The 24,122-nt window shown below is 42.0% G+C and overlaps 1 protein-coding gene across 2 annotated transcripts in view; it reads left to right on the top strand.

The window, feature by feature from the left end:
- USP30 (ubiquitin specific peptidase 30) overlaps positions 1–24,122 on the top strand; it is a 35,456-nt gene that overhangs the window by 5,736 nt on the left and 5,598 nt on the right. The window contains exons 4-9 of one of the 2 annotated variants that reach the window (XM_032168768.2): positions 9,099–9,202; positions 13,236–13,334; positions 13,937–13,979; positions 15,065–15,159; positions 22,744–22,803; positions 23,322–23,408. In XM_032168768.2, coding sequence (XP_032024659.1) covers positions 9,099–9,202; positions 13,236–13,334; positions 13,937–13,979; positions 15,065–15,159; positions 22,744–22,803; positions 23,322–23,408 — 488 coding nt within the window. Of the gene's footprint in view, positions 1–9,098; positions 9,203–13,235; positions 13,335–13,933; positions 13,980–15,064; positions 15,160–22,743; positions 22,804–23,321; positions 23,409–24,122 lie in introns of both variants that reach the window. The other variant, XM_032168767.2, reaches the window with a different exon arrangement.

The raw sequence follows: 24,122 nt of genomic DNA, 5'->3' as shown, positions 1-24,122 counted from the left end.
GCCTCTACTAAAAACGCAAAAAATATTATCCAGGCATGGTGGCACGTGCATGTAATCGCAGCTACTCAGGAGGCTGAGGCAGAAGAATTGCTTGAACTCGGGAGACAGAGGTTGCAGCGAGCCGAGATCACACCATTGCAGTCCAGCCTGAGCAACAAGAGCGAAACTCCGTCTCAAAAAAAAAAAATCAAAGATGGAACCATTTATTTTTTAAATTGTCAAGTTAATAACAGCTTTTTAAGGAAGGAAAGAAATCCATTGCCACATAAACAGTTTCATTGTAAGAAGTATTCTGGTTTCAAAAACATTAAAGTAAAAAAAAAAAAAAAAAGTCCGTTAGCCTAGAAAATAAGGTAATTCACAAAAGAAGTAAAACAAATTGCTAACAAACTCAAATGTTCAACTTGACCATCATCAAAGAAGTATAAACAAAATAAAAATGTTATTTTTTGCCTGTCAGCAAAGATTAAAAAACAAATTTGCAGCCCTGTCCAGCTGTTGGACAATACATCCATACATCGCTGAGAGAGGTATAACTTAGTGCCACTTTTCTGGAAAGCAGTTTGGAACTACACAATAATAGTTTGTGAAATATTCAGTACTATTTGACCCAGTAATTCCATGTGTGGGAGTCTGCCTTATGAAAATGGTTAGAAACGCAGATTGTGACTTAACTAGCCTGAAAAATGGAGTCTAAAAGCAAACAAGTTTAGGAATGGCTGAACGGTAGCCCCCAACTTGGAGAGTCATAATATACACTGGCTTGGTAAAGGTTTTAAGAAATAACCTACCCAACTTTTTTTTTTTTTTTTTTTTTTTGAGACAAGGTCTCACCTTGTTGCCCAGCCTGGAGTGCAGTGATACAATCTCAGCTCACTGCAACCTTCACCTCTCAGGTTCAAGTGATTCTTGTGCCTCCTGAGTAGCTGGGATGACAGGTCTGTGCCACCACACCCAGCTAATTTTTTGCATTTTTAGTTGAGACAGGGTCTTGCTATGTTGGCCAGGCTAGTCTCAAACTCCTGACCTCAAGTGATCTGCCTGCCTCAGCCTCCCAAAGTGCTGGAATTACAGGCATGAGCCACTACACCTGGCCCCAACTTCATTTTTATTTTTATTTTATTTTATTTTTGAGACAGAGTCTTGTTCTATTGCCCAGGCTGGAGCGCAATAGCACGATCTCAGCTCACTGCAACCTCCACCTCCCGGGTTCAAGTGATTCTCCTGCTTCAGCTTCCCTAGTATCTGGGATTACAGCTGCATGCCACCACACCTGGCTAATTTTTGTATTTTTAGTAGAGATGGGGTTCGCCATGTTAGCCAGACTGGTCTCAAACTCCTGACCTCAATTGATCTGCCTGCCTCAGCTCAAAGTGCTGGGATTACAGGCGTGAGCCACCGCACCCAGCCCAACTTCATTTTTAAACCAACTTTTTTGACTATAGAACTGCTTTTTTTTTCTTCATAAAATCTGCTGACATTCCATGGGTATTATACAGAGTGCAATGTATGCACAAAGATCTCCAACACCTAATTATAATGGCAAAAAAGGGAAAGTGTAGATATCAAACAGAATCATTAAGCAATCACCTGTGGGCATACTACCCTGAACGTACCTGATCTCATCAGACCTCAGAAGCTAAGCAGAGTAGTGCTTGGCTAGCACTTAGATGGGAAAATGATTAAATACTCGATGGCATACAGCCATTAAGAATCACTTTTATGAAATTTTTTTTTTAATTTGAGTGAGGGCACAGGCTGTAATATTAAATTTAAAGAGCAGCGTACAAAATATAATTTGACTTCATCAAGGTAGGAACTTCCACAGATAAAGGCTGGACTGAAAAATGCTGAAATGTTAGCAGTGGCCATTTTGGTATTGTGCAGTCATTGTTAATTTTAAAATCATTTTTGGAAAAAAACTATACTTCTACTTTTAACAATAAATATGTATTGCTCTCACTGTAAGGAGAAAATTGGGTTTAAAAAACATTCAGCTAAATCGTGCTTCACTGAGGTATTTTCCCATGTGAGCTCTGCTTGACACAGAAATCTTTATGAAACAAGTGTACTTTTCTGTAGAAGAGGTGACTTGAGAATAATTTCTTTTACTGTCCAGTTTTTTTCGCCCATTCCTGGTTTAGAAAAAAAAAATGTGCAACTCGCTGCCAGCGTTCATCTAATTTTGCATAAACATGCTCTTTGAGGCCGAAGCAAATCTGACTGATTTTAAGTGTGAAAATAGAAAAACTGTTCTTGGAGTTCTTTTTTTTTTCTTTTTTTTTTGAGATGAGTCTTGCCTTGTCGCTCAGGCTGGAATGCAGTGGCGGGATCTCGGCTCACTGCAACCTCTGCCTGCTGAGTTCAAGCAATTCTCCTGCCTCAGCCTCCCGAGTAGCTGGGATTACAGGCACGCCCCACCACGCCTGGCTAGTTTTTGTATTTTTAGTAGAGACAGGGTTTCACCAGGCTGCTCTCGAACTCCTGACCTCAAGTGATGCACCCGTCTTGGCCTCCCAAAGTGTTGGGATTACAGGCGTGAGCTACCATGCTTGGCCTTTTTAAATTTTTTTTAAAAATAGAGATGGGGGTCTTGCTATGTTGACCAGGCTGGTCTCGAAATCCTGACCTGAAGTGCTGGGATTACAGGGGTGAGCCACCGTACCCAGCCATGTCCGTGGGAGTTATTTTTAAATAGAACTTGTCTCTAATCCTAATGTAAGAGAAATGTATATGATGTTACATTAGGATTAGAGACAGGAATATTCTTGGGGCAAATGGGAAATGGGTTAAAAACACAACTCCAAAGATTTTGTGAAAGCTGAAATGTCCACATGAATTATCCTAACCCTGACCTCAGCACTGTCCTTATCATTCACATGGGACCTAGTGCTGGGAGCCAGAGCCATCCTTGGGCTGCTGTCCTAGGATATCTGCTCATTTCTCTGCTTTTGCTCTCCAATATCTCTAACTTCGGTTTTTTAGAAGAAAAAAAAAAATTTTTTTTTTTTTTTTAAGACAGGGTTCTGTCTGTCACCCAGGCTGGAGTGCAGTGGCACAACCTCAGCTCACTGCAGCATCTGCCTTCCAGGCCCAAAACAATCCTTCATCTCCGTTTCCCAAGTAGCTGGGACTACAGGCACATGCCACCATGCCTGGCTAATTTTTTGTATTTTGGGTAGAGACAGGGTTTTGACTTGTTGCCCAGGCTGATCTTGAACTCCTAAGCTCAAGCAATCTGCCCGCCTTGGCCTCCCAGAGTGCTGGGATTGCGGACATGAACCACCATGCCTGGCCTATAAATAATTTTTTAATTATACAAGTAATGCATGAATCAGTTCTCTTTGTAAAAAATTAAAGCATTACAGAGAAGGCCAAAGTCCCCTTTATCAATAATCAACCCTGCTTCCCTCCACCTTTCCCAAAAGGAAGCTAGCTATAGATGAATCCTTCCAGACCTTTTTCTGTGCATTTGAATACATTTCTATGCATCCATAGAAATTATATATTGTGGGTTTTTTTGTTTTTTGGAGACAGGGTCTCACCCAAGCTGAAGTGCAATGGTGCAGTCTTGGCCCACTGCACCTCAGCCTCCTGTGCTCAAGCTATCCTCCCACCCCAGCTTCCTGAGTAGCTGGGACTACAGGTGCCTGCTGCCACACCCTGGCTAATTTTTGTATTTTTAGTAGAGATGGGGTTTCACCCTGTTGCCTAGGCTGGTCTTGAACTCCTGGGCTCAGGCGATCCACCCGCCTTAGCCTCCCATGGTGCTGGGATTACAGGCATGAACCACCACACCTGGCCTGTATATTGTTTTGTTCTGTTTGTGATTTACATGGCCAAATATGATACATTAGAGAAGCGTCCATTTTAGTACATGTAGCTCTACCTCCTTCACTGTTTTTTTTTTCTTTTTTTTTTTTTTTTTGAGACAGAGTCTTGCTCTGTCGCCCAGGCTGGAGTGCAGTGGTGCGATCTCGGCTCACTGCAAGCTCCGCCTCCCGGGTTCAAGCTATTCTCCTGCCTCAGCCCCCGAGTAGCCCACCACCACACCCGGCTAATATTTTTGTATTTTTAGTAGAGATGGGGTTTCACTGTGTTAGCCAGGATGGTCTGGATCTCCTGACCTCGGCCCGCTTCGGCCTCTCAAAGTGCTGGGATTACAGGCTTGAGCCACCGTGCCCGGCCTTTTTTTTCTTTTTTGAGTGTATTGGTCTTATAGTTTGTCTTCTGTGAATTGCTAGTTTATATCCTTTGCCTACTTTTTTAAATTGTGGCAAAATATCCATAACATAAAATTTACCATTTTCAGTGTATAGTTGAGTAGATTAAGTACAGCCACACTGTTGTGCAGCAGTCAGCGCCATCCCTCTCTAGAACTCTTCATCATCCCATACTGAAACTGTACCCATGAAACAGTAACTCCCATTCTCCCCTCCCCCAGCCCTTGGTAACCACTGCCCTACTTCCTCTCTCTGTGAATTTGACTCAGACCTCATTAAGTCATGAGTTTCCTCATATTTATAAGATGTACCTCATTAAGTAGACTCATATAATATTCACCCTTTTGTAACTGTCTTATTTCACTTAATATCTTCAGGGTTCATCCATGTTATACCATGTATCAGAATTTCATTCATTTTTAAGGCTGAATAATATTCTATTTTTTTTTTAAGACGAAGTCTCATTCTGTCACCCAGGCTGGAGCACAGTGGTGCAATCTTAGCTCACTGCCACTTCCACCTCCCAGATTCAAGTGATTCTCCTGCCTCAGCCTCCTGAGTAGCTGGGATTACAGGTGTGCACCACCACACCTGGCTAATTTTTTGTATTTTTAGTAGAGACCAGGTTTTACCATGTTGGCCAGCCTGATCTCGAACTCCTGACTTCAAGTGATCCACCCACCTTGGCCTCCCATGCCTGGGATTACAGGCGTGAGCCACCATGCCTGGCCTAGGCTGAATAATATTCTGTTGCATGTATATGCAGCATTTTGTTTGTCCCTCTGTCAGTCAGTGGACCTTTGGCTTATTTTCATTCTTTGGCTATCATGAATAATGTTGCTGTGAACATTAGTGTCCAAATTCCCTGCTTTCAATTATTTTCTGTAAACGCTCAGAAGTAGAATTGCTGGACCAAATGGTAATTCTGTTTAATTTTTTGAGGAGCTGCTGTGCTGTTTTCCACAGATGGTGCACGATTTTATAATTCCACCAGCCATGCATAAAAGTTCCAGTTTCTCCTCATCAACACATATTATTTTCTGTTTTTATTGGTAGTAGCCATCCTAATGGTATGGTATTTCTTTAATTTGCATTTCCCTAATGATAAGTTACGTTGAGCATCTTTTCATTTACTTATTGGCCATTTTGTCTGTCTTTTTTGGAGAAATGTCTGTTCAAGTCCTTTGCCCATTTTTGAATTGGGTTTCTTTTTTTTTTTTTTTTTTTTTTGAGAAGTCGCTCTGTCGCCAGACTGGATTGCAGTGGCACCATCTCAGCTCACTGCAACCTCCGCCTCCTGGATTCTAAGCGATTCTCCTGCCTCAGCCTCCTGAGTAGCTGGGACTACAGGTGCATGCCACCACGCCCAGCTAATTTTTGTATTTTTAGTAGGGACAGGGTTTCACCATGTTGGCCAGGATGGTCTCGATCTCCTGACCTCGTGATCTGCCTGCATCAGGCTCCCAAAGTGCTGGGATTACAGGCGTAAGCCACCACGCCCAGCCTTTGGTCTTTTGTTGTTGTTGAGTTTTAGAAGTTCTGAGTTTATGTATTCTGGGTATTAATCCCTTATCAGATGTGATTTGCAAACCTTGGTCACTTTTTTTTTTTGTTCTTTGGGACAGAGTCTTATTCTGTTGCCCAGACTAGAGTGCAGTGATGCAATCTCGGCTCACTGCAACCTCTGCCTCCAGGGTTCAAGTGATCCTCCTGCCACAGCTTCCCGAGTATTTGCGACTACAGGTGTGCACCTATCACCCCCACCTAATTTTTGGGTGTTTGTTGTTGTTTTTAATGGAGTTGACGGTTCACTATGTTGGCCAGGCTGGTCTTGAACTCCTGACCTGAAGTGATTAACCACCTTGGCCACCCAAAGTGCTGGGATTATAGGCGTAAACCACTGTGCCTGGCCTCATTCACTTTTATAGCTGCATAGTTTCCATAATGTCAACATACCCCAGTTTATTCAGCCATTTGCCTCCAGCTCCTTGTCAAGATAAGCAGTTTACAGTGAACATCCTTATACATATCCCTCTATGCACCTAAGCATGCATTTCTCTAGGAAAAAAATTGCTGGGTTGAAAAAGTAAAATTGCTGGATTGTACGATATGAAAATGTTAGTAGATATCACCAAATTGCCCCATACTATTTTAGACAAAGTTGGGTTAAAGGAGGCATTAACATTTTCCTTTGGGGGGTAATTGGTGGGGGAGCTAACAGAAGGGCTGCCCGAGGGGTGTGGGAGAAAGGTGTGGTTCCTTTCCCAACCCTGCTCCCTTTGTCCTGGGAGGGAAAGGGCTAGCCCCAGAGTATATACACACTGATGCAGAAGCCTGGACTTTATTTTTTTTTTTTTTAAGTGGAAGCAAGTTTATTAAGAAAGTAAAAGAATAAAAGGATGGCTACTTCATAGGCAGAGCATCCCAGAAGTCTGGGCTTTAAAGGAATCTTTCAAGGCCATTGACGGCAAGTCAGAAAGAAGAAACAGGCTGGCCTACTGTTATCTTGGGAGTCACTGAACTTCCAGAAACTGCACTGAGAGGCAGGCTCCTACATTTTTTTCTCCCACACTCTAGCAGTACTGGTCCAGTGTAACATGTGATGGGAAGGAGGATGGCCAAGATCAGGAGTCTGCACCTGATGGCTCATGGGCCAAATCCAGCCCACCACCTGTTTTTGTCAATAAAGTTTTATTGGAACACAGTCATGTCCATTTGTTTAGGTACTGCCTATGTCAACCTAAAATAATCAAAGAGTTCCAGATCCAGCTAAAAGGGTTTATTCAAGCACAAAGTGTGAAGGCGGCTGTCTTGGGGACACACAAATACCAAGAAATGGTGATGAGTGCTCCCAGTGTGGGGAAAAGTGGGGATCATTTATATGACAAAAACGGAGGTACCGAACAGAATTATAACATTTTCCATACAATGGCTAACATACAGATGTAAGATTTGATTGGCTTCTATGGATTACACTCTTAGGGGGTTGCCTACCATTCTGTTGTAAAGAGGTAATAATCACAAGGATCTCTATCTCCAGTCCATTCAGCCTAGGTTTGAGTGAAGAACAGGGAGTCTGGTTAATGTGTAACATCTCAACACAAAGGTCAGGAAGCAGTGGCCATGCGCCAGAGAAGAAAAGCAGCTGTGTTACATGACTGTTTCCAGCACTTTTTCCCTTGGCATAATACATTTAGAAGGTCCTGAAATGTTATTTTCTTTTTACATCTATGGCTGCTTTTGTGCTGCAATGGCAGAGGTGAGTAGTTGCAATAGAGACCATGTGGTCCACAAAGCCTAAGATGTGGCCAGGCACAGGGGCTCATACCTGTAATCCCAGCATGTTGGGAGGCCAAGTTGGGCAGATCACTTCACCCCAGAAATTCAAGACCAGCCTGGGCAACACGGTGAAACTCTGTCACTACAAAAAATACAAAAATTAGCTGAGCACGAGGGCATGTGCCTGTAGTCCCAGCTGCTCAGGAGGCCGAGGTGGGAGGATTGCTTGGGCCCAGGAGGTCAAGGCTGCAGTGAACCCCGAGATCATGCCACTGCACCCTAGCCTGACAGAATGAGACCCTGCCTCAAAAAAAAAAAAAAAAAAGCAAGCCTAACATGTTTATTTTCTGGACTTTTACAGAAAAAGTGCCAATCCTTGGTCTAGAAGTAATTATAATATAGATTCATAAGCCCATCAAACTTTTATTAGGCCTGATTCTACCTGTGATGGAAAAGTAAACCACTCGGCCGGGTGCAGTGGCTCGCACCTGTAATCCCAGAACTTTGAGAGGCTGACGTGGGCGATCATGAGGTTAGGAGTTCGAGACCAGCCTGGCCAACATGGTGGAACCCCATCTCTACTGAAAATACAAAAATTAGTCGGGCGTGGTAGCGCATGCCTGTAATCCCAGCTACTCAGGAGGCTGAGGCAGGAGAATCGCTTGAACCCGGGAGGCGGAGGTTGCAGTGAGCTGAGATCACACCATCGCACTCCAGCCTGGGCGACAGAGCAAGACTCTGTTTCAAAAAAATAAATAAATAAAAGTACACTACTCAAAAGACCCTTTTGGCTGCTGCATATAGCTTGATGCTTTGCCTTGAAAATCAGAAACTCAAATACAGACAAATACAAGCAAAGGCCTTGGGAAACAGCCCTGTGGAGAGGAGTGTAGCACTGAATATGAGGTTGGACTGGATGAATGTTTAAGGGCCCTCCCAACCTGAAAGTTGTGAGTTAAAATCATTTTGCTCAATAAGAACCTTGCAACAAATTTATATTGATGATGATAGTTTGAAGATACAGGAATCAGTTACTTCATTTAAATGTTGTAACCTCATGAAAAATTACATTCATTCAGTAAACGTAAGTGCCTAATAGAGTACTAAGCATTGGGTAAAGCTACAAAGAATGATGAAAAATACCTAATTCAAAGGTGAATCCTGCAGTCCTTAATTTTTTTTTTTTTTTTTTTTTTTTTGAGACAGAGTGTCACTCTGTCACCCAGGCTGGAGTGCAGTGGCACGATCTCCGCTCACTGCAAGCTCCGCCTCCTGGGTTCACGCCATTCTCCTGCCTCAGCCTCCCGAGTACCTGGGACTACAGGCACCCACCCACCACCATGCCCGGCTAATTTTTTTATTTTTATATTTAGTGGAATAGGGGTTTCACCATGTTAGCTAGGATGGTCTCGATCTCCTGACCTTGTGATCCGCCCACCTCGGCCTCCCAAAATGCTGGGATTACAGGCGTAAGCCACCACGCCCAGCCTGCAGTCTTTAATTTTTAGTTAACTTTGATATGTTATACTGTGCAGGTTTTCTGGTTAGTTGTTATGCTGGTGGATTTAATAATTGTCTTACCTTTTTTGTTTCCAGCCTTGTCCTGCCAAGAAGTTACTGATGATGAGGTCTTAGATGCAAGCTGCTTGTTGGATGTCTTAAGAATGTACAGATGGCAGATCTCATCATTTGAAGAACAGGTGAGTACAACATTTGAACAGATTTAGCTTGGAGAATCCTTTCCCCTAGTGACTTGGGGCCTGACCTTACAATTGCCTGGCCCCAGTGTACATTTCTGTGACATTTTAGACAACTTTAGTGTTCTGGGACCAGAGTACCAACTTTGTTCCTGCTCTCATGATCAGAGGGGAGATACAGCTGTTTTTCACCCAGTGGATAGAAGGTTAGCGGGATGGGACATAAACACACAGTTGCCAAAGAGCAAAATCTTTTTAGTTCTTGAGTGAGTTGGCACTCCAATAAGTGATAGGGACACCTGGGTTCTTTAGAAAGAGGTAGGTGACTTTACCTTGGAGGCTCAGAGGTTTAGGTAAGATTTTTCTGGACCACACCCTCATTTTTTAAAAAATCAATCTTCAGAGCTTTGCTTAAAGTGGCCTGAAACCTCAAGCAGATGTCATATGCAATTCCAAGGCAGTATTCAGTCACTCCACCTCCCTTTTCCACAACTGCAGCTTTGCTGCCTTCTTTGGAACTTGGCCACCCTCCTCCCTGCCAGACCACTGTTACCAACAGCAAGTCTGAAGCAGAGGCCAAGAGAATGAAGTTCTAGAGATGAAAAAATCTAGCCCCCCAGTGGCATACAGGTGCATCCTCCACAGCCACACTTCCAAGATGGCCTTGTCCAGCTTTGTGTAGGCGTCGTCTGCCGCCACTGTCCAGAGAAATGGGAGGCAGCATCTTGGACCTCCCAAAACTGAGGGGCTGATGTGAGGGGCATTGAGAGACTTTTGAAAAGGGAGGTGGAGAGCTTTCTAGTGCCCCATATTTTTAAAGGTGTTCTCTTGTTTTTGCTTTATTCTGAAGCCACAGGTCACTTTTTAGACATGGTGGTGGTATCTATACTTTCTTAAAGTGTATCTCGGTTAATCCAATTGTATGTTGCAACATTTTTCTATTTAGAAAATACTTTTAAAATCCTCCTCTGGTAACTGGAATTATTTATCTACATGTTACATTTCCCTAAACTGAGAGAATAACTTTGAGATTTAGTCGCCAAGGACATCAGATAACTTTTTTAAAGTCCGACTTCTCCATCAAGGACTCACTTAGGTCCCAGTCACTCCTTGGAAGTATTTCCAACGTCTTCAGCCCACAGCAGTCATTGAGCCCACATCGTGCTGTAGTCTGCGGAAAAAAGAGGTGAACACGTCTGTCCGGTGGCCTTTTTCTCTTTGAAGGTACCCAGAGCATCTAGCATGGGCCTTGCCCACGTCTTTATTATCAGCGATCCAGTCAATCAGGAGCAGATTTCCCCTGATTATCAACCCATTTTCTTTGTCTAAAGCTAGAGCTTCAGAGGATGCATTGGGCCAAAGCCTTGCTTTACGCAAATTACCTGATTTTATTATCACAATAACCATGTAAGGAGTTACTGTTGTCCCCATTTTACAGATGGAAACACTGAGGCTCAGAGAAGTAGAATGATTTGCCCAGAATCATGCAGCTATTTAAGGGGCAGAGCCAGGATTTAAGACAGTCTGGTGCTACAGTGCACATTCAAGCTCCCCCTCCTTTGCAATGCTGTCCCTTTCCTTAAGGCCTAGTTGTTACATGGCTGACCCACGGTTTAGGTCGTAGATCCACCTCCATCCTGTCTCGGATCTGCTTCCAGCCTGGGCCCAGTTGCCTGGTGTGTGAGGGCTCCTTGAGCCTCCTAGGAAGTGCTGATTCTCCCCCAGGTCCCCTGCTTCCCATTCATCTGTACAGGGCTGCACCTCTGGTGTGCTGTTGGCTAATAGCTAGGCTGCCACACCTCCCCTGGATTGTGAGTCCCTCAGGGGCCAGAGCCTTGCCTTATTTATCTTTGAATCTCTATTTGCACTCTACAGCTGCAGTTTTATAGCCCAGGAGGGAATTCATTTATATAGGCAGCAAGTATTTATTGAATGCCTGCCTGGGGTGGGGCCTGTCGAGGGCAATGGAGTTGTAGCAGCAGACGTGACCTGCAGGAGTTTCCTGCTCTCTTAGAGCTGGTATTCCAGGGGGGATGAGGATAGCAGGCAGGGGTCGGTGCAGACAGTAAGCAGGGAATTTCAGGATATGCTAACAAGAAACTAGCTGGTGTGACATGGCATGGATAGGGAGGGCAGAGGAGGAGGAGCCAAGCGACGGGGGAGACTGCTCCAGGTAGGGAGGCTTCTCTCAGGAGGTGAGGTTTCAGCGGAGACCGGAAGTATAAAAGAGAGTGAAGTGTGTGGACACCTGGGTGCAGAGCATTCCAGACAGATGAAGAAGCTAGGGTATAAGTCTGGAGATGGTTATAAAGCTGCCACCTGTGGAGAATGGTAGGGAGGCCAGGGTGGGGAGGGCGGCGGAGGAGAGGGGCTGGCGAAGTTGGCAGGGAGCAGATTGTGCAGGGACTAGGAGGCCGTGGGCGGCATCGGCTTCTATTGTGTGTGCAGCGGGGAGCCACTAAAGGGCTTTGAACTGGGGACTGGTTTGATCTGACTTGTTAGAAAAGGAAGGCTGGAGGGGCAAGAATGCAAGCCGAGAGGAAAGGTGGGAGGCCGCTGCAGTTATCTGGCCGAGATGGTGTGGCTCAGACTGGGGTCAAAGCAGGGGAGCTGAGAGTCCTCAGGAGTTTAGGGCTTATTTTGGAGGAGGGGCCTTTTTTCAGGACTGCTGCTGAATTGGCTGGGGGTGGGTTAGGGTTCAGAGGGGTGGAGGCAGCTTTGGATAGTTGGTTGGGGAGTATGCCCTGTGGAGGAGCTCTTTTGGCAGAGACCTGAAGGATAGGAGGTAGCTGTGCGAAGGTATGAGCACAGCCCGAAATGGGAATAAGCTGGATATGTTCAAGGAACACCGAAGAGGCCAGGGGCCGGGACATTGTGAATGTTGGGGGCTTTGTAGGCCAGATAAGAATGGTAGGTTTTACTCTAGTAGCAGAAGCCATTGGAAAGCTAAAAGCAGAAGAGTAAAGCTATCTGCCTTTTAAAGTATTGCTCTGGTGGCAGTGTGAGGGGACACCAAAGGAGAAGCAGAGGGCCTGTGTTGTGACCCCATTACTCCCGGAAGAGTGAGGGGTGGCTTGGGTTTTTGGGGAGAGAACCATTTGAATTGATCCTTCAAGAGTAGTCCCATGCCATTGGATCCAGCAATCCTGCTGCTGGGTACAAACCAAAACAATTCAAAGCAGAGACTCAATAAGGTATTTGTATACTCAGGTTAATAGCAGCATGTTCTCAATAGCCAAGGGGTAGAAGCAACCCAAGTGTTCATCAGCTGATAAATAGGTAAACAAAACTTTCATACAACGGAATATTATTCAGCCTTAAAAAGGAAGGAAATTCTGCAATATGCTACAACATAGGTGAAGCTTGAAGACATTATGCCGAGGAAAATAAGCCAGTCGCAAAGACCAACACTGTATGGTTCCACTTGTTTGAGGTTCCCAGAGTAATGAGATTCTTAGAGACAGAAAGAATGGTGGGTGCCAGGGGTTGGGGAAGGGGAAATGGGGAATTAGTGTTTAACAGATACGGAGTTTCAGCTGGGGAAGATGGAAAAGTTCTGAAGATGGATGGCAGCGATGGTTGTACAACAACATGAATGTACTTAATGCCACAGAATCATTCATGTTAAGATGATAAATGTTATGATATGTGTATTTTACCACAATTAACAAAAAACAATCTTTTGAAATCGGAGTGGAGGTCAAGGCTGTCTCAGTGAAACAGAACGGTGTCATAGACTGCTGGCGGGAGCGGAGGTCAAGGCTGTCTCAGTGAAACAGAACAGTCTCGTAGACTGCTGGCATGAAGGCAGCCGCCTGGCTTTCTCTCCTGCTCTCTGCTCCTGGACCTCTTGCTTGAGGGTCTTCACTCGTGACAGTGTCTAGGACGTAACTGTTTTCTTTAATGAGCTGGCCCTTGCGAAGGTAGAAAGCAAATTCTACCCACATGCATTGTAAGGCGTCTGCCCGAGGTGGGTAGTTCTGATCTTGCTGTTGCCGCTTCCAACCCTTCTAAAGAATGCTTTGCCCTATGACAGGATGCCCACGAATTATTCCATGTCATTACCTCGTCGCTGGAAGATGAGCGAGACCGCCAGCCTCGGGTCACACATTTATTTGATGTGCATTCCCTGGAGGTAAACCATTAATATTTCCAACACGTTCTGTGCAGCTTGTGCATATTTAATAAGTATAGGGGAGGCAAGTGTAATCTTTGTACAACTTTAAACTCAAAAGTAAGATTCAGTAAAAATCAGTGGTGGGAATGAGGCCAGGGGAGGGTCTTAAAACTACATGCTTTGCAGTTGGTGACTCTGATTAGGGATGTCAAGGCTCTTTCAAATGATTTATTGCTGCAATTTGTATTGGCTTTGAGAAGAAAGAATGTGTTATTTTTTCCTATTTAATACAGGGGAACAGGGGCCATAGGAATGCTAAGTGAGCCCTCATTTCCCTGTAACAGTATAAATATCGGAGGAGTTGATAAAAGTTAACCAGTAAGGATGAAAATATTCTGGAGAGAAGAAATATGTTTCTATTGCATTTGATGAAAGAATATGCATAGTATCCAGCCAGATAGGCTAATTGAGGCTACCTTTAGAAACCTGAGCTTTGTTAAAAGTTGATTTTTAGTGGTGTAATCAGCGTAGAAACTTGTAAGGTTTAGGGGTGGGGTGAGGGTGGTGAAAGGGATTATAGTAAGGTTTTCAGTCTGTTTTTTTTTTCTCCCCTACAGCAGCAGTCAGAAATAACTCCCAAACAAATTACCTGCCGCACAAGAGGTAGCCATTTTCCATTGAAATATAACACATAAGATGTGGATTTTTAAGATATGATAATAATTTGCTTGTTTTAAAAAGATTTTTTTCTGGTGACATACAGGCCAGCTTAAAGTGTGATGTGCTTGCAAAGGAACTTGTATTTTGAAAATAGCTTTAAATAGATTCTCTTGGTGTTCCCTTGCACCCCAGCCCAGCTTACTTTTCTTGAAACTGGCTTATTTGTACTTCAAACAAGGGCTTTCTTTTTACCTTTTTGAATTGATCCTGGGAAGAACGTAATGAGCTGAATCTGTCGTGTCCTCAGCATTTCCAGTGCTGCCAAATTCTATTGCATATTACCACAGTCATCCTTAGGAGGAAATTGTTTTCTTAAGACTTAAAAAATAAAATTAGCATATTAATTCCTCTGTGTAGTAATAGGAACAAATATTTTTTTGAGCCCATGCTGTTTGCCAGGCATTGCATTATCTCATTTAAGCCTCATAACAACTCTACAAAGTTGATGATACTGGAGTTAATGGGATAATAACTATCCCAATTTTCCGCACACTGAGGCTTGCAGAGATTAAAGGCATTCCCAGGTCAGGTAGCGAATAAGAAGCAGAGCCAGAGCTGATCCCTGGGCTGCCCGACTCCACAGCCCGGGTTTCTCACTTAGGTTCTTTCCATTAAACCCCATTCTAGCCAAAGAAAGGCCTAGTTATTCAGAACTTGCTTATTCTGATTATTTCAGAAGGTTTTATCTCACTTTGTGGAATGTTCACTTGTGGTATCCTTCTTTTGACATCTCAAACATTTTAAGCATATGTTTGTTAAAAGACATTATTCAACACAAATTCCTTTTTAAAATGTGGCTCTACCCATTATACAGAAACCATATGTAAAGATAGATCTGTGTAAATTCTCCTATGAAGGAATGGGATGTCTTTTGGATGGAAGTCAATGAGGAAAGCTATTTCAATGTACTTTTCAAGAACATTTTTTCTCAAGAGGGAGTTTCTACCACATACTAGAAAGGAAGATGAATGTTGAGCTTGGTGCCAAAGGGCTAAAAGTGACATATCAAAAAACTTTTTGCATTCCAGGGTCACCTCACCCCATATCCAATCACTGGAAGTCTCAACATCCTTTTCATGGAAGACTCACTAGTAATATGGTCTGCAAACACTGTGAACACCAGGTAAATACAATACCAACACTTGATATTTCCAGGTGAGGTTTTCCAAAAGTTAGGATTCTTGAAAGGACCTAGAGAGTGGGCTGACATTGGTCACTGGTGTTAGAGACTACCTGGCCTCTGCACACAAGTGGACTGACTACCCTACTTTGGTCAGTGTCAGCATGTCATTTGAGGTCAGATGGCATCTTCTGCACCAAGGACAACAGACCTACTGTGGATTGGCAGGATCTTGAGTCCAGTGGTTGAGTCTATGCTCATGGTGGACACTGTAGATTCTAAGGCTGTTTTTTTCCCCTTTGCTTTTGAGGTTTTAAAATAATATTTTATTAGGGAAAATTTCCAACATCATACAAAATAGAGAATTGTGCAACTGTCACCCCAATCCATTTTATTTTATTTTTTCACAGCCATTACTGACTCTGGGATCAGTCAACTTTATAACATTTTCATTGCCCCCTAAAAAAACATACTCATTAGCAGCCTCTCCCCATCCTTTCCATCACCCTACCCTTGTCAACCATGAATCTACTTCTGTCTCTATGGATTTGCATATTCTGGATGTTTCATATAAATGGAATCATGTAATGTGTGGATTTTTGTGTCTGGCTTCTTTCATTTAGCATAGTATTTCCACATTTCTTCCATATTTTGACATGAATCAGTACTTTGTTCCTTTTATTACCAAATAATATTGCATTACATGGATCTACAACATTTTTATCCATTCATCAGTTGATGGGCATTTAGATTGTTAACACTTTTTGGCCATTATGAATAATGTTGCTGTGAACATTTATATACAAGTTTTTGTGTGGACATATATTTTCACTTCAGTTGGGTATATACCTCAGAGTAGAATTGCGAGCTTATATGGTTAACTCTTTTGTTTAACCTTTTGAGGAACTGCCAGACTGTTTTCCAAAGTGGCTATGCCATTTTACATTCCCACCGGCAGTGTATGAGGGGTTCCAATTTCTTCACAGCCTCACCCACATTTTGATGTCAGCCCACTCTCTAGGTCCTGTCTGACATTGTGGTTCTAGCCATCCTATTGAGTGCAAAGTAGTATCTCATTGTGGCTTTTTCCCCCAGCTTTATTGAGATCTAATCAACAATAAAAATTGTATATATTTAGGGTGTACAAAGTGATGATTTGATGTATGACTGTGTGTGTGTGTGTGTGTGTGTGCGCGCACATGCACCTGTGCTCATATGTGGTGAGGACACTCTCTTAGTATATTTGAAGAATACAATACAGTATTATTAACTGTAGTCACCATGCTGTACGTTAACTCTCCAGAACTTATTCGTCTTGTAACTGAAGGTTTGCATCTTTGAGCAACATCTCCCCACCTCCCCAGCCCCTGGCAGCCACCATATACTCTGCTTCTGTGAGTTTGACTTTTCTAGATTCCATATAGGTATGAGATCAGGCAGTGTTTATCTTTCTATATCTGGCTTATTTCACATAGCAGATGTCCTCCAGGTTCATCTATCTTGTCACAGATGGTAGGACTTCCTTTTTGATGGCTGAATAATATTTCACTGTACATGTATACCACATTTTCTCATTCATCTGTCTGTGGAAGTTCCATATCTTGGCTATTGTGAATAATGCTACAATGAACATTGTTGTGCAGATATATCTTTGAGATCCTGATTTCATTTCCTCTGGATGTGTACCTAGGAGTGGTATTGCTAGTTCATATAGTAGTTCTATTCTTAACTTTTTGAGGAACCTTCATACTGTTTTCCATTTACATTCCCACCAACAGTGTACAAGAGTTGCCTTCTCTCCACACCCTTGGCAACACTTGTTACATGCTGTCTTTTTTTTTTCAGAGAGAGTCTCGCTCTGCTGCACCCACGCTAGAGTGCAGTGGCTCACTGCAACCTCCGCCTCCTGGGTTCAAGCATTTCTCCCACCCCAGTCTCCCAAGTAGCTGGGATTACAGGCACCCACCAACACACCCAGCTAATCTTTTGTATTTTTAGTAGAGATCGGGTTTCACCATATTTTCCAGGCTGATCTTGAACTCCCAACCTCAAGTGATCTACCTGTCTCGGCCTCCCAAAGTGCGGGGATTAAGGCATGAGCCACTGCACCCGACCACATGCTGTCTTTTTGGTAATAGCCATCCTAACAGGTGTGTGGTGATAGCTTTTTGTGGTTTTATTTGCATTTCCCTGATGATTAGTGATATTGAGTGCCTTTTCATATACCCACTGGCCATTTGTATGTCTTTTTTTTAGAAAGTGTCTGTTCAGGTCCTTTGCCCATTTTTTAATCATGTTACTTTTTTTTTTTTTTTGCCGTTGGTCCATATGAGTTCCTTATAAACGCTCTTTTAGTATATTTCAAGTATTCAGTTTTGGATATTAACCTCTTATCAGATATATGGTTTGCTAATATTTTCCTTCATTCCATATATTGCCTTTTCATTTTGTTGATTGTTTTCATTTGCTGTGTCATTGCGGTTCTGAGTGACATTACCTTGAAGACTAATATGTTGAATGGTCTTTTTAAAAATAAGGTTCATATATTAAAAGATAAGTAAGATATGTTAAGGAACTGTAATCTATAAGTTGACTATTCATCTCTTTTTTCCATGCATTATTTTGATACTATTGTAAGTGGAATTTTAGAAAATTTATTTTCAAATTGTTTGCCACTAGTATATAGACATATAGCTGTTTATATATTGACCTTATATCTTGAGATTTTTGTAAACATTCACTTATTACTTCTAGAAGCTGTAGAAGTTTTGTTATATATTCCTTAGCATTCTCTGTGTATGCAAACAGTTACGTTGCTTATGAATAGAAATAGTTTTAGTTCTTCCTTTCCAATCCAATCTTTATTCCTTTTTTTTTTTCTTTGCCTTATTATCCTGGCTAAGACTTCTGATACAAAGTTAAATAAGAGTGATGATAGCAGACATCTTTGCTTTGTTTCAAATCTTCTGAAGCAAGTATTTGGTGTTTTGTAATTTTTTTTTTTTTTTTTTTTTTTTTTTTGAGATGGAGTCTTGCTCTGTCGCCCAGGCTGGAGTGCAGTGGCGCAATCTCGGCTCACTGCAAGCTCCGCCTCCCAGGTTCATGCCATTCTCCTGCCTCAGCCTCCCGAGTAGCTGGGACTACAGGCGCCCGCCACCACACCTGGCTAATTTTTTGTATTTTTTAGTAGAGACAGGGTTTCACCATGTTAGCCAGGATGGTCTGGATCTCCTGACCTCGTGATCCGCCTGCCTCGGCCTCCCAAAGTGCTGGGATTACAGGCGTGAGCCACCGCGCCCAGCCAGTGATTGATTTTTCTAATGTTAAACCAGCCTTTCTGGGATAAACCCCACTTGATCATGATGCTTTATTGTTTTTATATATTATTGAATTTGATTTGCTAATATTTCCTAAAGGATATTAGTATCTATGTTTATGAGGAATATTGTTCTTACACTTTTCTTCTCTTGTGATGTCTTTGTCAGGCTTTGTTATAAGGATTATACTAGCCTCATAAAATAGGCTGGAAAATGTTCCCTCCTCTGTTTACTGAAAGATTTTGTTTAATATTGGTATTATTTCTTGCTTGTTTGCTAAAATTTGTCTTTTCTTTAACTCTATTTCTGCTAATTTTTTTTAAACTTTGTTACTGGATACAAGCATATATATTATGATGAGTTAACTCATCTTGTCATGGTAAATTGTCCCTCTTCATCTCTGCTAAGACTCCTTGACTTGAAGTCTATTTGAATGATTCATTTTTAATCTAGCTAATGTTTATTTGGTAATTTCTTTCTGTTATTTTTGGCCTTTGTATTTAAAGTGTGGCTTTGTGGACAGCATATAATGGGTCTTGCTTTTTTAACTAGCTTGACAATCTTTTAGTTGGAATGCTTAGTCCATTTACATTTAATGTAAGTATTGATGTGATTAGATTTAGGTCTGCCATTTTACCATTTGTTTTCTGTTTGTCTTACATATTTTCTTGTTCCTCTGTTCCCCCTTCACTGGCTTCTTTCAGGTTAATGGAATACTTTTTAGTATTCCATTTTAATACCTTTGTTGGCCTTTTAGCTTTACTCTGGTGTGTTTGTGTGTGGGGGGGTGGGGGTGAGAGATTATATTATGCAGTTTTACCTTATCACATTCTATTTAGAGTTAATATTATACTTCATGTAAAATCCTGGAATATTACAGAAGTATAGTTCTGTTACCCCAGCCTTTGTGCTATTATACATACATTATAAACCCCACAATACTGTGTCATAGTTTTTGCTTTAAAGAGTTATATGTGTTTCATTTCATTTCCTTTGGATATATACCTGGAAGTGGTATTGCTAGTTCATACAGTAGTTCTGTTCTTAACTTTTTGAGGAACCTCCTCCATACAATTTTCTATAATAGCTGCACCAGCCACGTGCTGTGGCTCACGTCTGTAATCCCAGCACTTTGGGAGGCTGAGACGAGTGGATCACGAGGTCAGGAGTTCAAGACCAGCTTGGCCAACATGGTGAAACCCCGTCTGTACTAAAATTAACAAAAATTAGCTGGGCATGGTGGTGGGCGCCTGTAATCCCAGCTACTCAGGAGGCTGAGGCAGGAGAATAGCTTGAACCCAGGAGGCCGAGGTTGTGGTGAGCCGAGATCACACCACTGTACGTCAGTCTGGGCGACAGAGCGAGACTGAGTCTCAAAAAAAAAAAATAGCTGCACCAATTTACATTCCCACCAGTAGTATGCAAGAGTTGCCTTCTCTTAGGAGGCTGAGGCAGGAGAATTGCTTGAGCCTGGGAGGCAGAGGTTGCAGTGAGCCGAGATCGCGCCACTGCACGCCAGCCTGGGCAACAGAGCGAGACTCCATCTCAAAAAAAAAAAAAAGAGTTGCCTTCTCTTCTATTAATTAATTAATAGAAAAAATATATTTACCATTTTTCTTGTTCTCAGTCTTTCTCGTAGATCAAAATCCATTTGATGTTTTTTCCCTTTCGGCCTAAAAACTTCCTTTTAACATTTGTTATAGGTGTACTGGTGACAGATACACTTAGATTTCATGTATATGAAAATGTTTTTGTCTTGCCTTCATTTTTGAAGAATACTACTGCTGGATATAGAACTTTGGGTTGACAGTGTTGCCGTGGTTTTGCTTTGGTTTATTTTAAATTCATCACTTTAAGGACATTATTCTATTGTCTTCTGGCCTCCATTTTTTCAGTTAGTGTCATTTATATCATTCTTCTTTATGTAAATTGTCATTTCTTTTTTCTTCTGCTTATACTGCTTATAAAATTTTCTCTTTATTTTTGTTCATGCTGCACATAGATGTGGTTTTCTTAGTATTTATCTTATTTATCCTGTTTGGTTGGGGTTGGCTGAGTTTCTTAAATTTGTACTTTTTTTAACCAGATTTGAAAATTCTTGGCCACTATTTTTTCAACAAAGATTTTATGCCCATTTTTCACTTGTTATTTTACTTAATGTTGGCCCACAGGTCACTGAGGTCTTGTTCAATTTTCTTCAATCTTTCTTCTGTGTGTTCTTTAAATTAGATCATTTCTATTGACTTATCTTCACGTTCACTGATTCTTTTTTCTCTTTTTTTCTTTTTCTTTTTTCTTTTTTCTTTTGAGACAGGGTCTTAGCTCTGTCACCCAGGCTGGATTGCAATAATGTGATCATAGCTCACTGCAGCCTCAACCTCCCAGGCTCAAGTTATCCTCCCACCTTAGTCCCCGAGCAGCTGGGACTACAGGTGTGTGCCACCACACCCAGCTAATTTTTTTTTATTTTTTGTAGAGACAGGGGTCTCACTGTGTTGCTCAGGTTGGTCCCGAACTCCTGGGCTCAAGTGATCCTTCCATTACAGCCTCCCAAAGTGTTGGGATTACAGGTGTGAGCCACCATACCTGGCCTGATTGTTTTTTCATCTCCCATCTGTTTGCCTGTGCAACAAATTTTTCATTGTAGTCACTGTTGTTTTTAGTTATAGAATTTCCATTGCCTTCTTTTTAATAGTTTCCATTGTTCTGAGATTCTCAATTTGTTCATTCACTGTCACTGTATATTTTCCTTTACATCCTTGAGCATATTTATGATACATCTGTGAGGTCCTTGTGTGCTGACTTCTTTGTATTTTATGTTTAGTAATTTTTTATTGTATACTTAACATGATAGTAGAGACATAGAGAGTAGGGATTCTGTTACATATCTATGAAGAAAAATTAATTTTCTTTTGGCCTGCAGTTAACCTGGCTGGGCTCAAACTCAACTCTGTCTCCCCTACATTGGGCAGCAAAATCTCTGCTCAGTTTTTTTAGCTTCCAGCTGCTACTTTTTGCCAGGCTCCCTGGAGTTTCCCCCTGTGCACGTGTGGTTCAGGGATCAGCCCTGGAATTGAACAGAGTTTAGGTATAAACTTTGGGGCTCATCCCCTCTGTGTCTCCTTTCTTCCTGGCATTTCCCCTGGTCTCTCCACCAGCCCTGATTCTTGAACTCTGTCATCTGACCACTCAATCCTGTAGGATGCTGCTTTTCACCACCCAGCACCACATCAACCAGGAAGAAAAGCCACAAACACACAAATCTCGCCCACAGAGTTCTGTTTTTCCAGCAGTTGACTTCTTTTCCATTTCTGCCTGCTTTTGGTAGCTCTCTGTTCATTCAAACGGTTTTGTTTTGTTTTGTTCCAAACTTTACAATTGTTATCTCAAGAAGGGTTAATCTACCCAAGTGCCTCTGCCATCACCAAAAGCAGGAACTCTCTCACCCTACTTCATCGTCTGCTTTTTTGCAATGAATAATCTAACATGAACATCTTTCCACATGATCATACGTTCTTCTACATTTTGTTTAACATAGTGTTTCATTCTGTGGACATGCTATGTAATTTATTAAACCATTTGCTAGAGTCATGTGCTACAGTCATGTGCTATATAATGATGTTTTGGTCAATGACAAACCACATATATGATGGTGGTCCCGTAAGATTATAATACTTTATTTGTACGGTACCTTTTCTATGTTTAGATATACAAGTACTGCCCACTGTGTTACAGTTGCTTACAGCATTCAGTACGGTAACTTGTTGTACAGGTTGATAGCCTAGGAGCAGTAGCTAGATGGTATAGCCTAGGTGTGTAGTAGGATGCACCATCTAGGTTCTCGTAAGTGTGCTCTGTGATGTTTACACAATGATGATGATGTTTACCTAAGGATGCATTTCTCATACTGTATCCCCATTGTTAAGTGATGCTGACTGTATTCAAATTTTTGCTATTATAAATAATGTTGATGAATATCCTTGTAGTTATGCCCATGGTTATTTCCTTAAAATCCCAAAATTATTGCTGGGTCAGGTATTTAATCTTTCAGTTGTTCCAAGAGATTCTTTAGTATTATTGTACCTCTTATGTGTACAAGGTTGTTTTAATATGTTTTAATAGAATTTGATTCTAACTAAGTACATTATATTTTACTATGTTAATGTTGGGCATCTCAGTATTAAACTGTTTCATAGTCACATATCTTGGATCTTTAAAACTTTGAACTAAGCCTAAATCTTTTCTGGATTTTCTGCAACATTTGTTTCAGAGTCCTGTTCGATTTGATACCTTTGATAGCCTTTCACTAAGTATTCCAGCCGCCACATGGGTATGTACTGATTTATGGTTTATTTGGAGTCTATTTCAGAGACATTTCAATCTGAAAGGGCTTTGAGGCATTTTATGTGGCTCAGGCACTATGTGTAATTCAGATTCATGGTTGGTTGAACCCCATCTTAACTTTAATATGTGGCATGATTATGGGAGAGAGGAAAATGAATTGTTTTTCTTTTGCTCCATAAATTTTGGCTTTTTGAATACATACACACACACGTGCGCGTGCACACACACACACACAGACATTAACCTCAAATTCAAAGATACTTAAAACAGCATGGAAGTCCACATGTTCGTGCAGTTACATCCTTATGCTCTAGAATCTGTCAGTAGTAGCAGTCTAGGGTGCTTTGAGCCCCATGTTTGTCCAGGAAACATCCAGTTGTGACTATAAAACTTTATTGCCTGCATACATCAAAATAAAGCTCTGGTCTTCACACTGCCATCTGCTAACAGTTTCAGTATAGCTGTCCTTTGAATTGTAGTAATTTTCTTCTTCTCATGCTGTAGGGTCACCCATTGACCCTGGACCACTGCCTACACCACTTCATCTCATCAGAATCAGTGCGGGATGTTGTGTGTGACAACTGTACAAAGGTATGCATTGAACCCCACATGTCATCCCCAGCTGGCCTGTGTGTGCTGATGTAGCGCCTCTCACACCAGTGACCCTGAGCTCTTCTGACTGTACCCAGTGGGTCTTTTCAGCCACTTCTACTTCTCCCTAACTTGGTTTGGACATTGGCAGCTCATGGACCAAATCTCTTTCCCAGATGAGTTTTGTTTCATGCGCAGTGTTTAAAGAATAAACTGTCACGCTGAGATGAGATGTGCCCTCTCCAGTTTGCTGCAGTTGCCTCCAATCCCGTTTGTTTTACACCCTTCCTTTTAACCTATGCTACCTGCCTGACTCCCCTAAGTAACTGAGTTTTCCTCTCTGACTCCAGAGGAACTGTATGGAACAGAATTTTTGAAGACAGAGAACAATTAATAGATGATATGCCAGTGTCAGAGCATCAGTGTTCGTTCTTCATGTTCTCTTCCCTCCACTGTTTCTGTTATTTAATGACTAAGAGGGATCAGGGAAAACAATTCACAAATAACTGGGCAGCTGAGTTCATTTCAGCAGGTAGCAGTCAAGTGCCAATTGTGTGCCACTATAACACCACTGTGGTCTGCAGCACTCCAAAGCTGTCCTATTTTAGGCATTTCTGCAGAGAAATGTTTTTTTTTTTTTTTTTTTTGAGACAGAGTCTTGCTCTGTCACCCAGGCTGGAGTGCAGTGGCGCGATCTCGGCTCACTGCAAGCTC

This window comes from Hylobates moloch, unplaced genomic scaffold (genome assembly GCF_009828535.3).
Source record: "Hylobates moloch isolate HMO894 unplaced genomic scaffold, HMol_V3 SCAFFOLD_12, whole genome shotgun sequence".
Taxonomy (NCBI): domain Eukaryota; kingdom Metazoa; phylum Chordata; class Mammalia; order Primates; family Hylobatidae; genus Hylobates; species Hylobates moloch.
The sequence above is the reverse complement of the archived record's forward strand: the minus strand, read 5'-3'. Positions and strand labels throughout refer to the sequence as shown.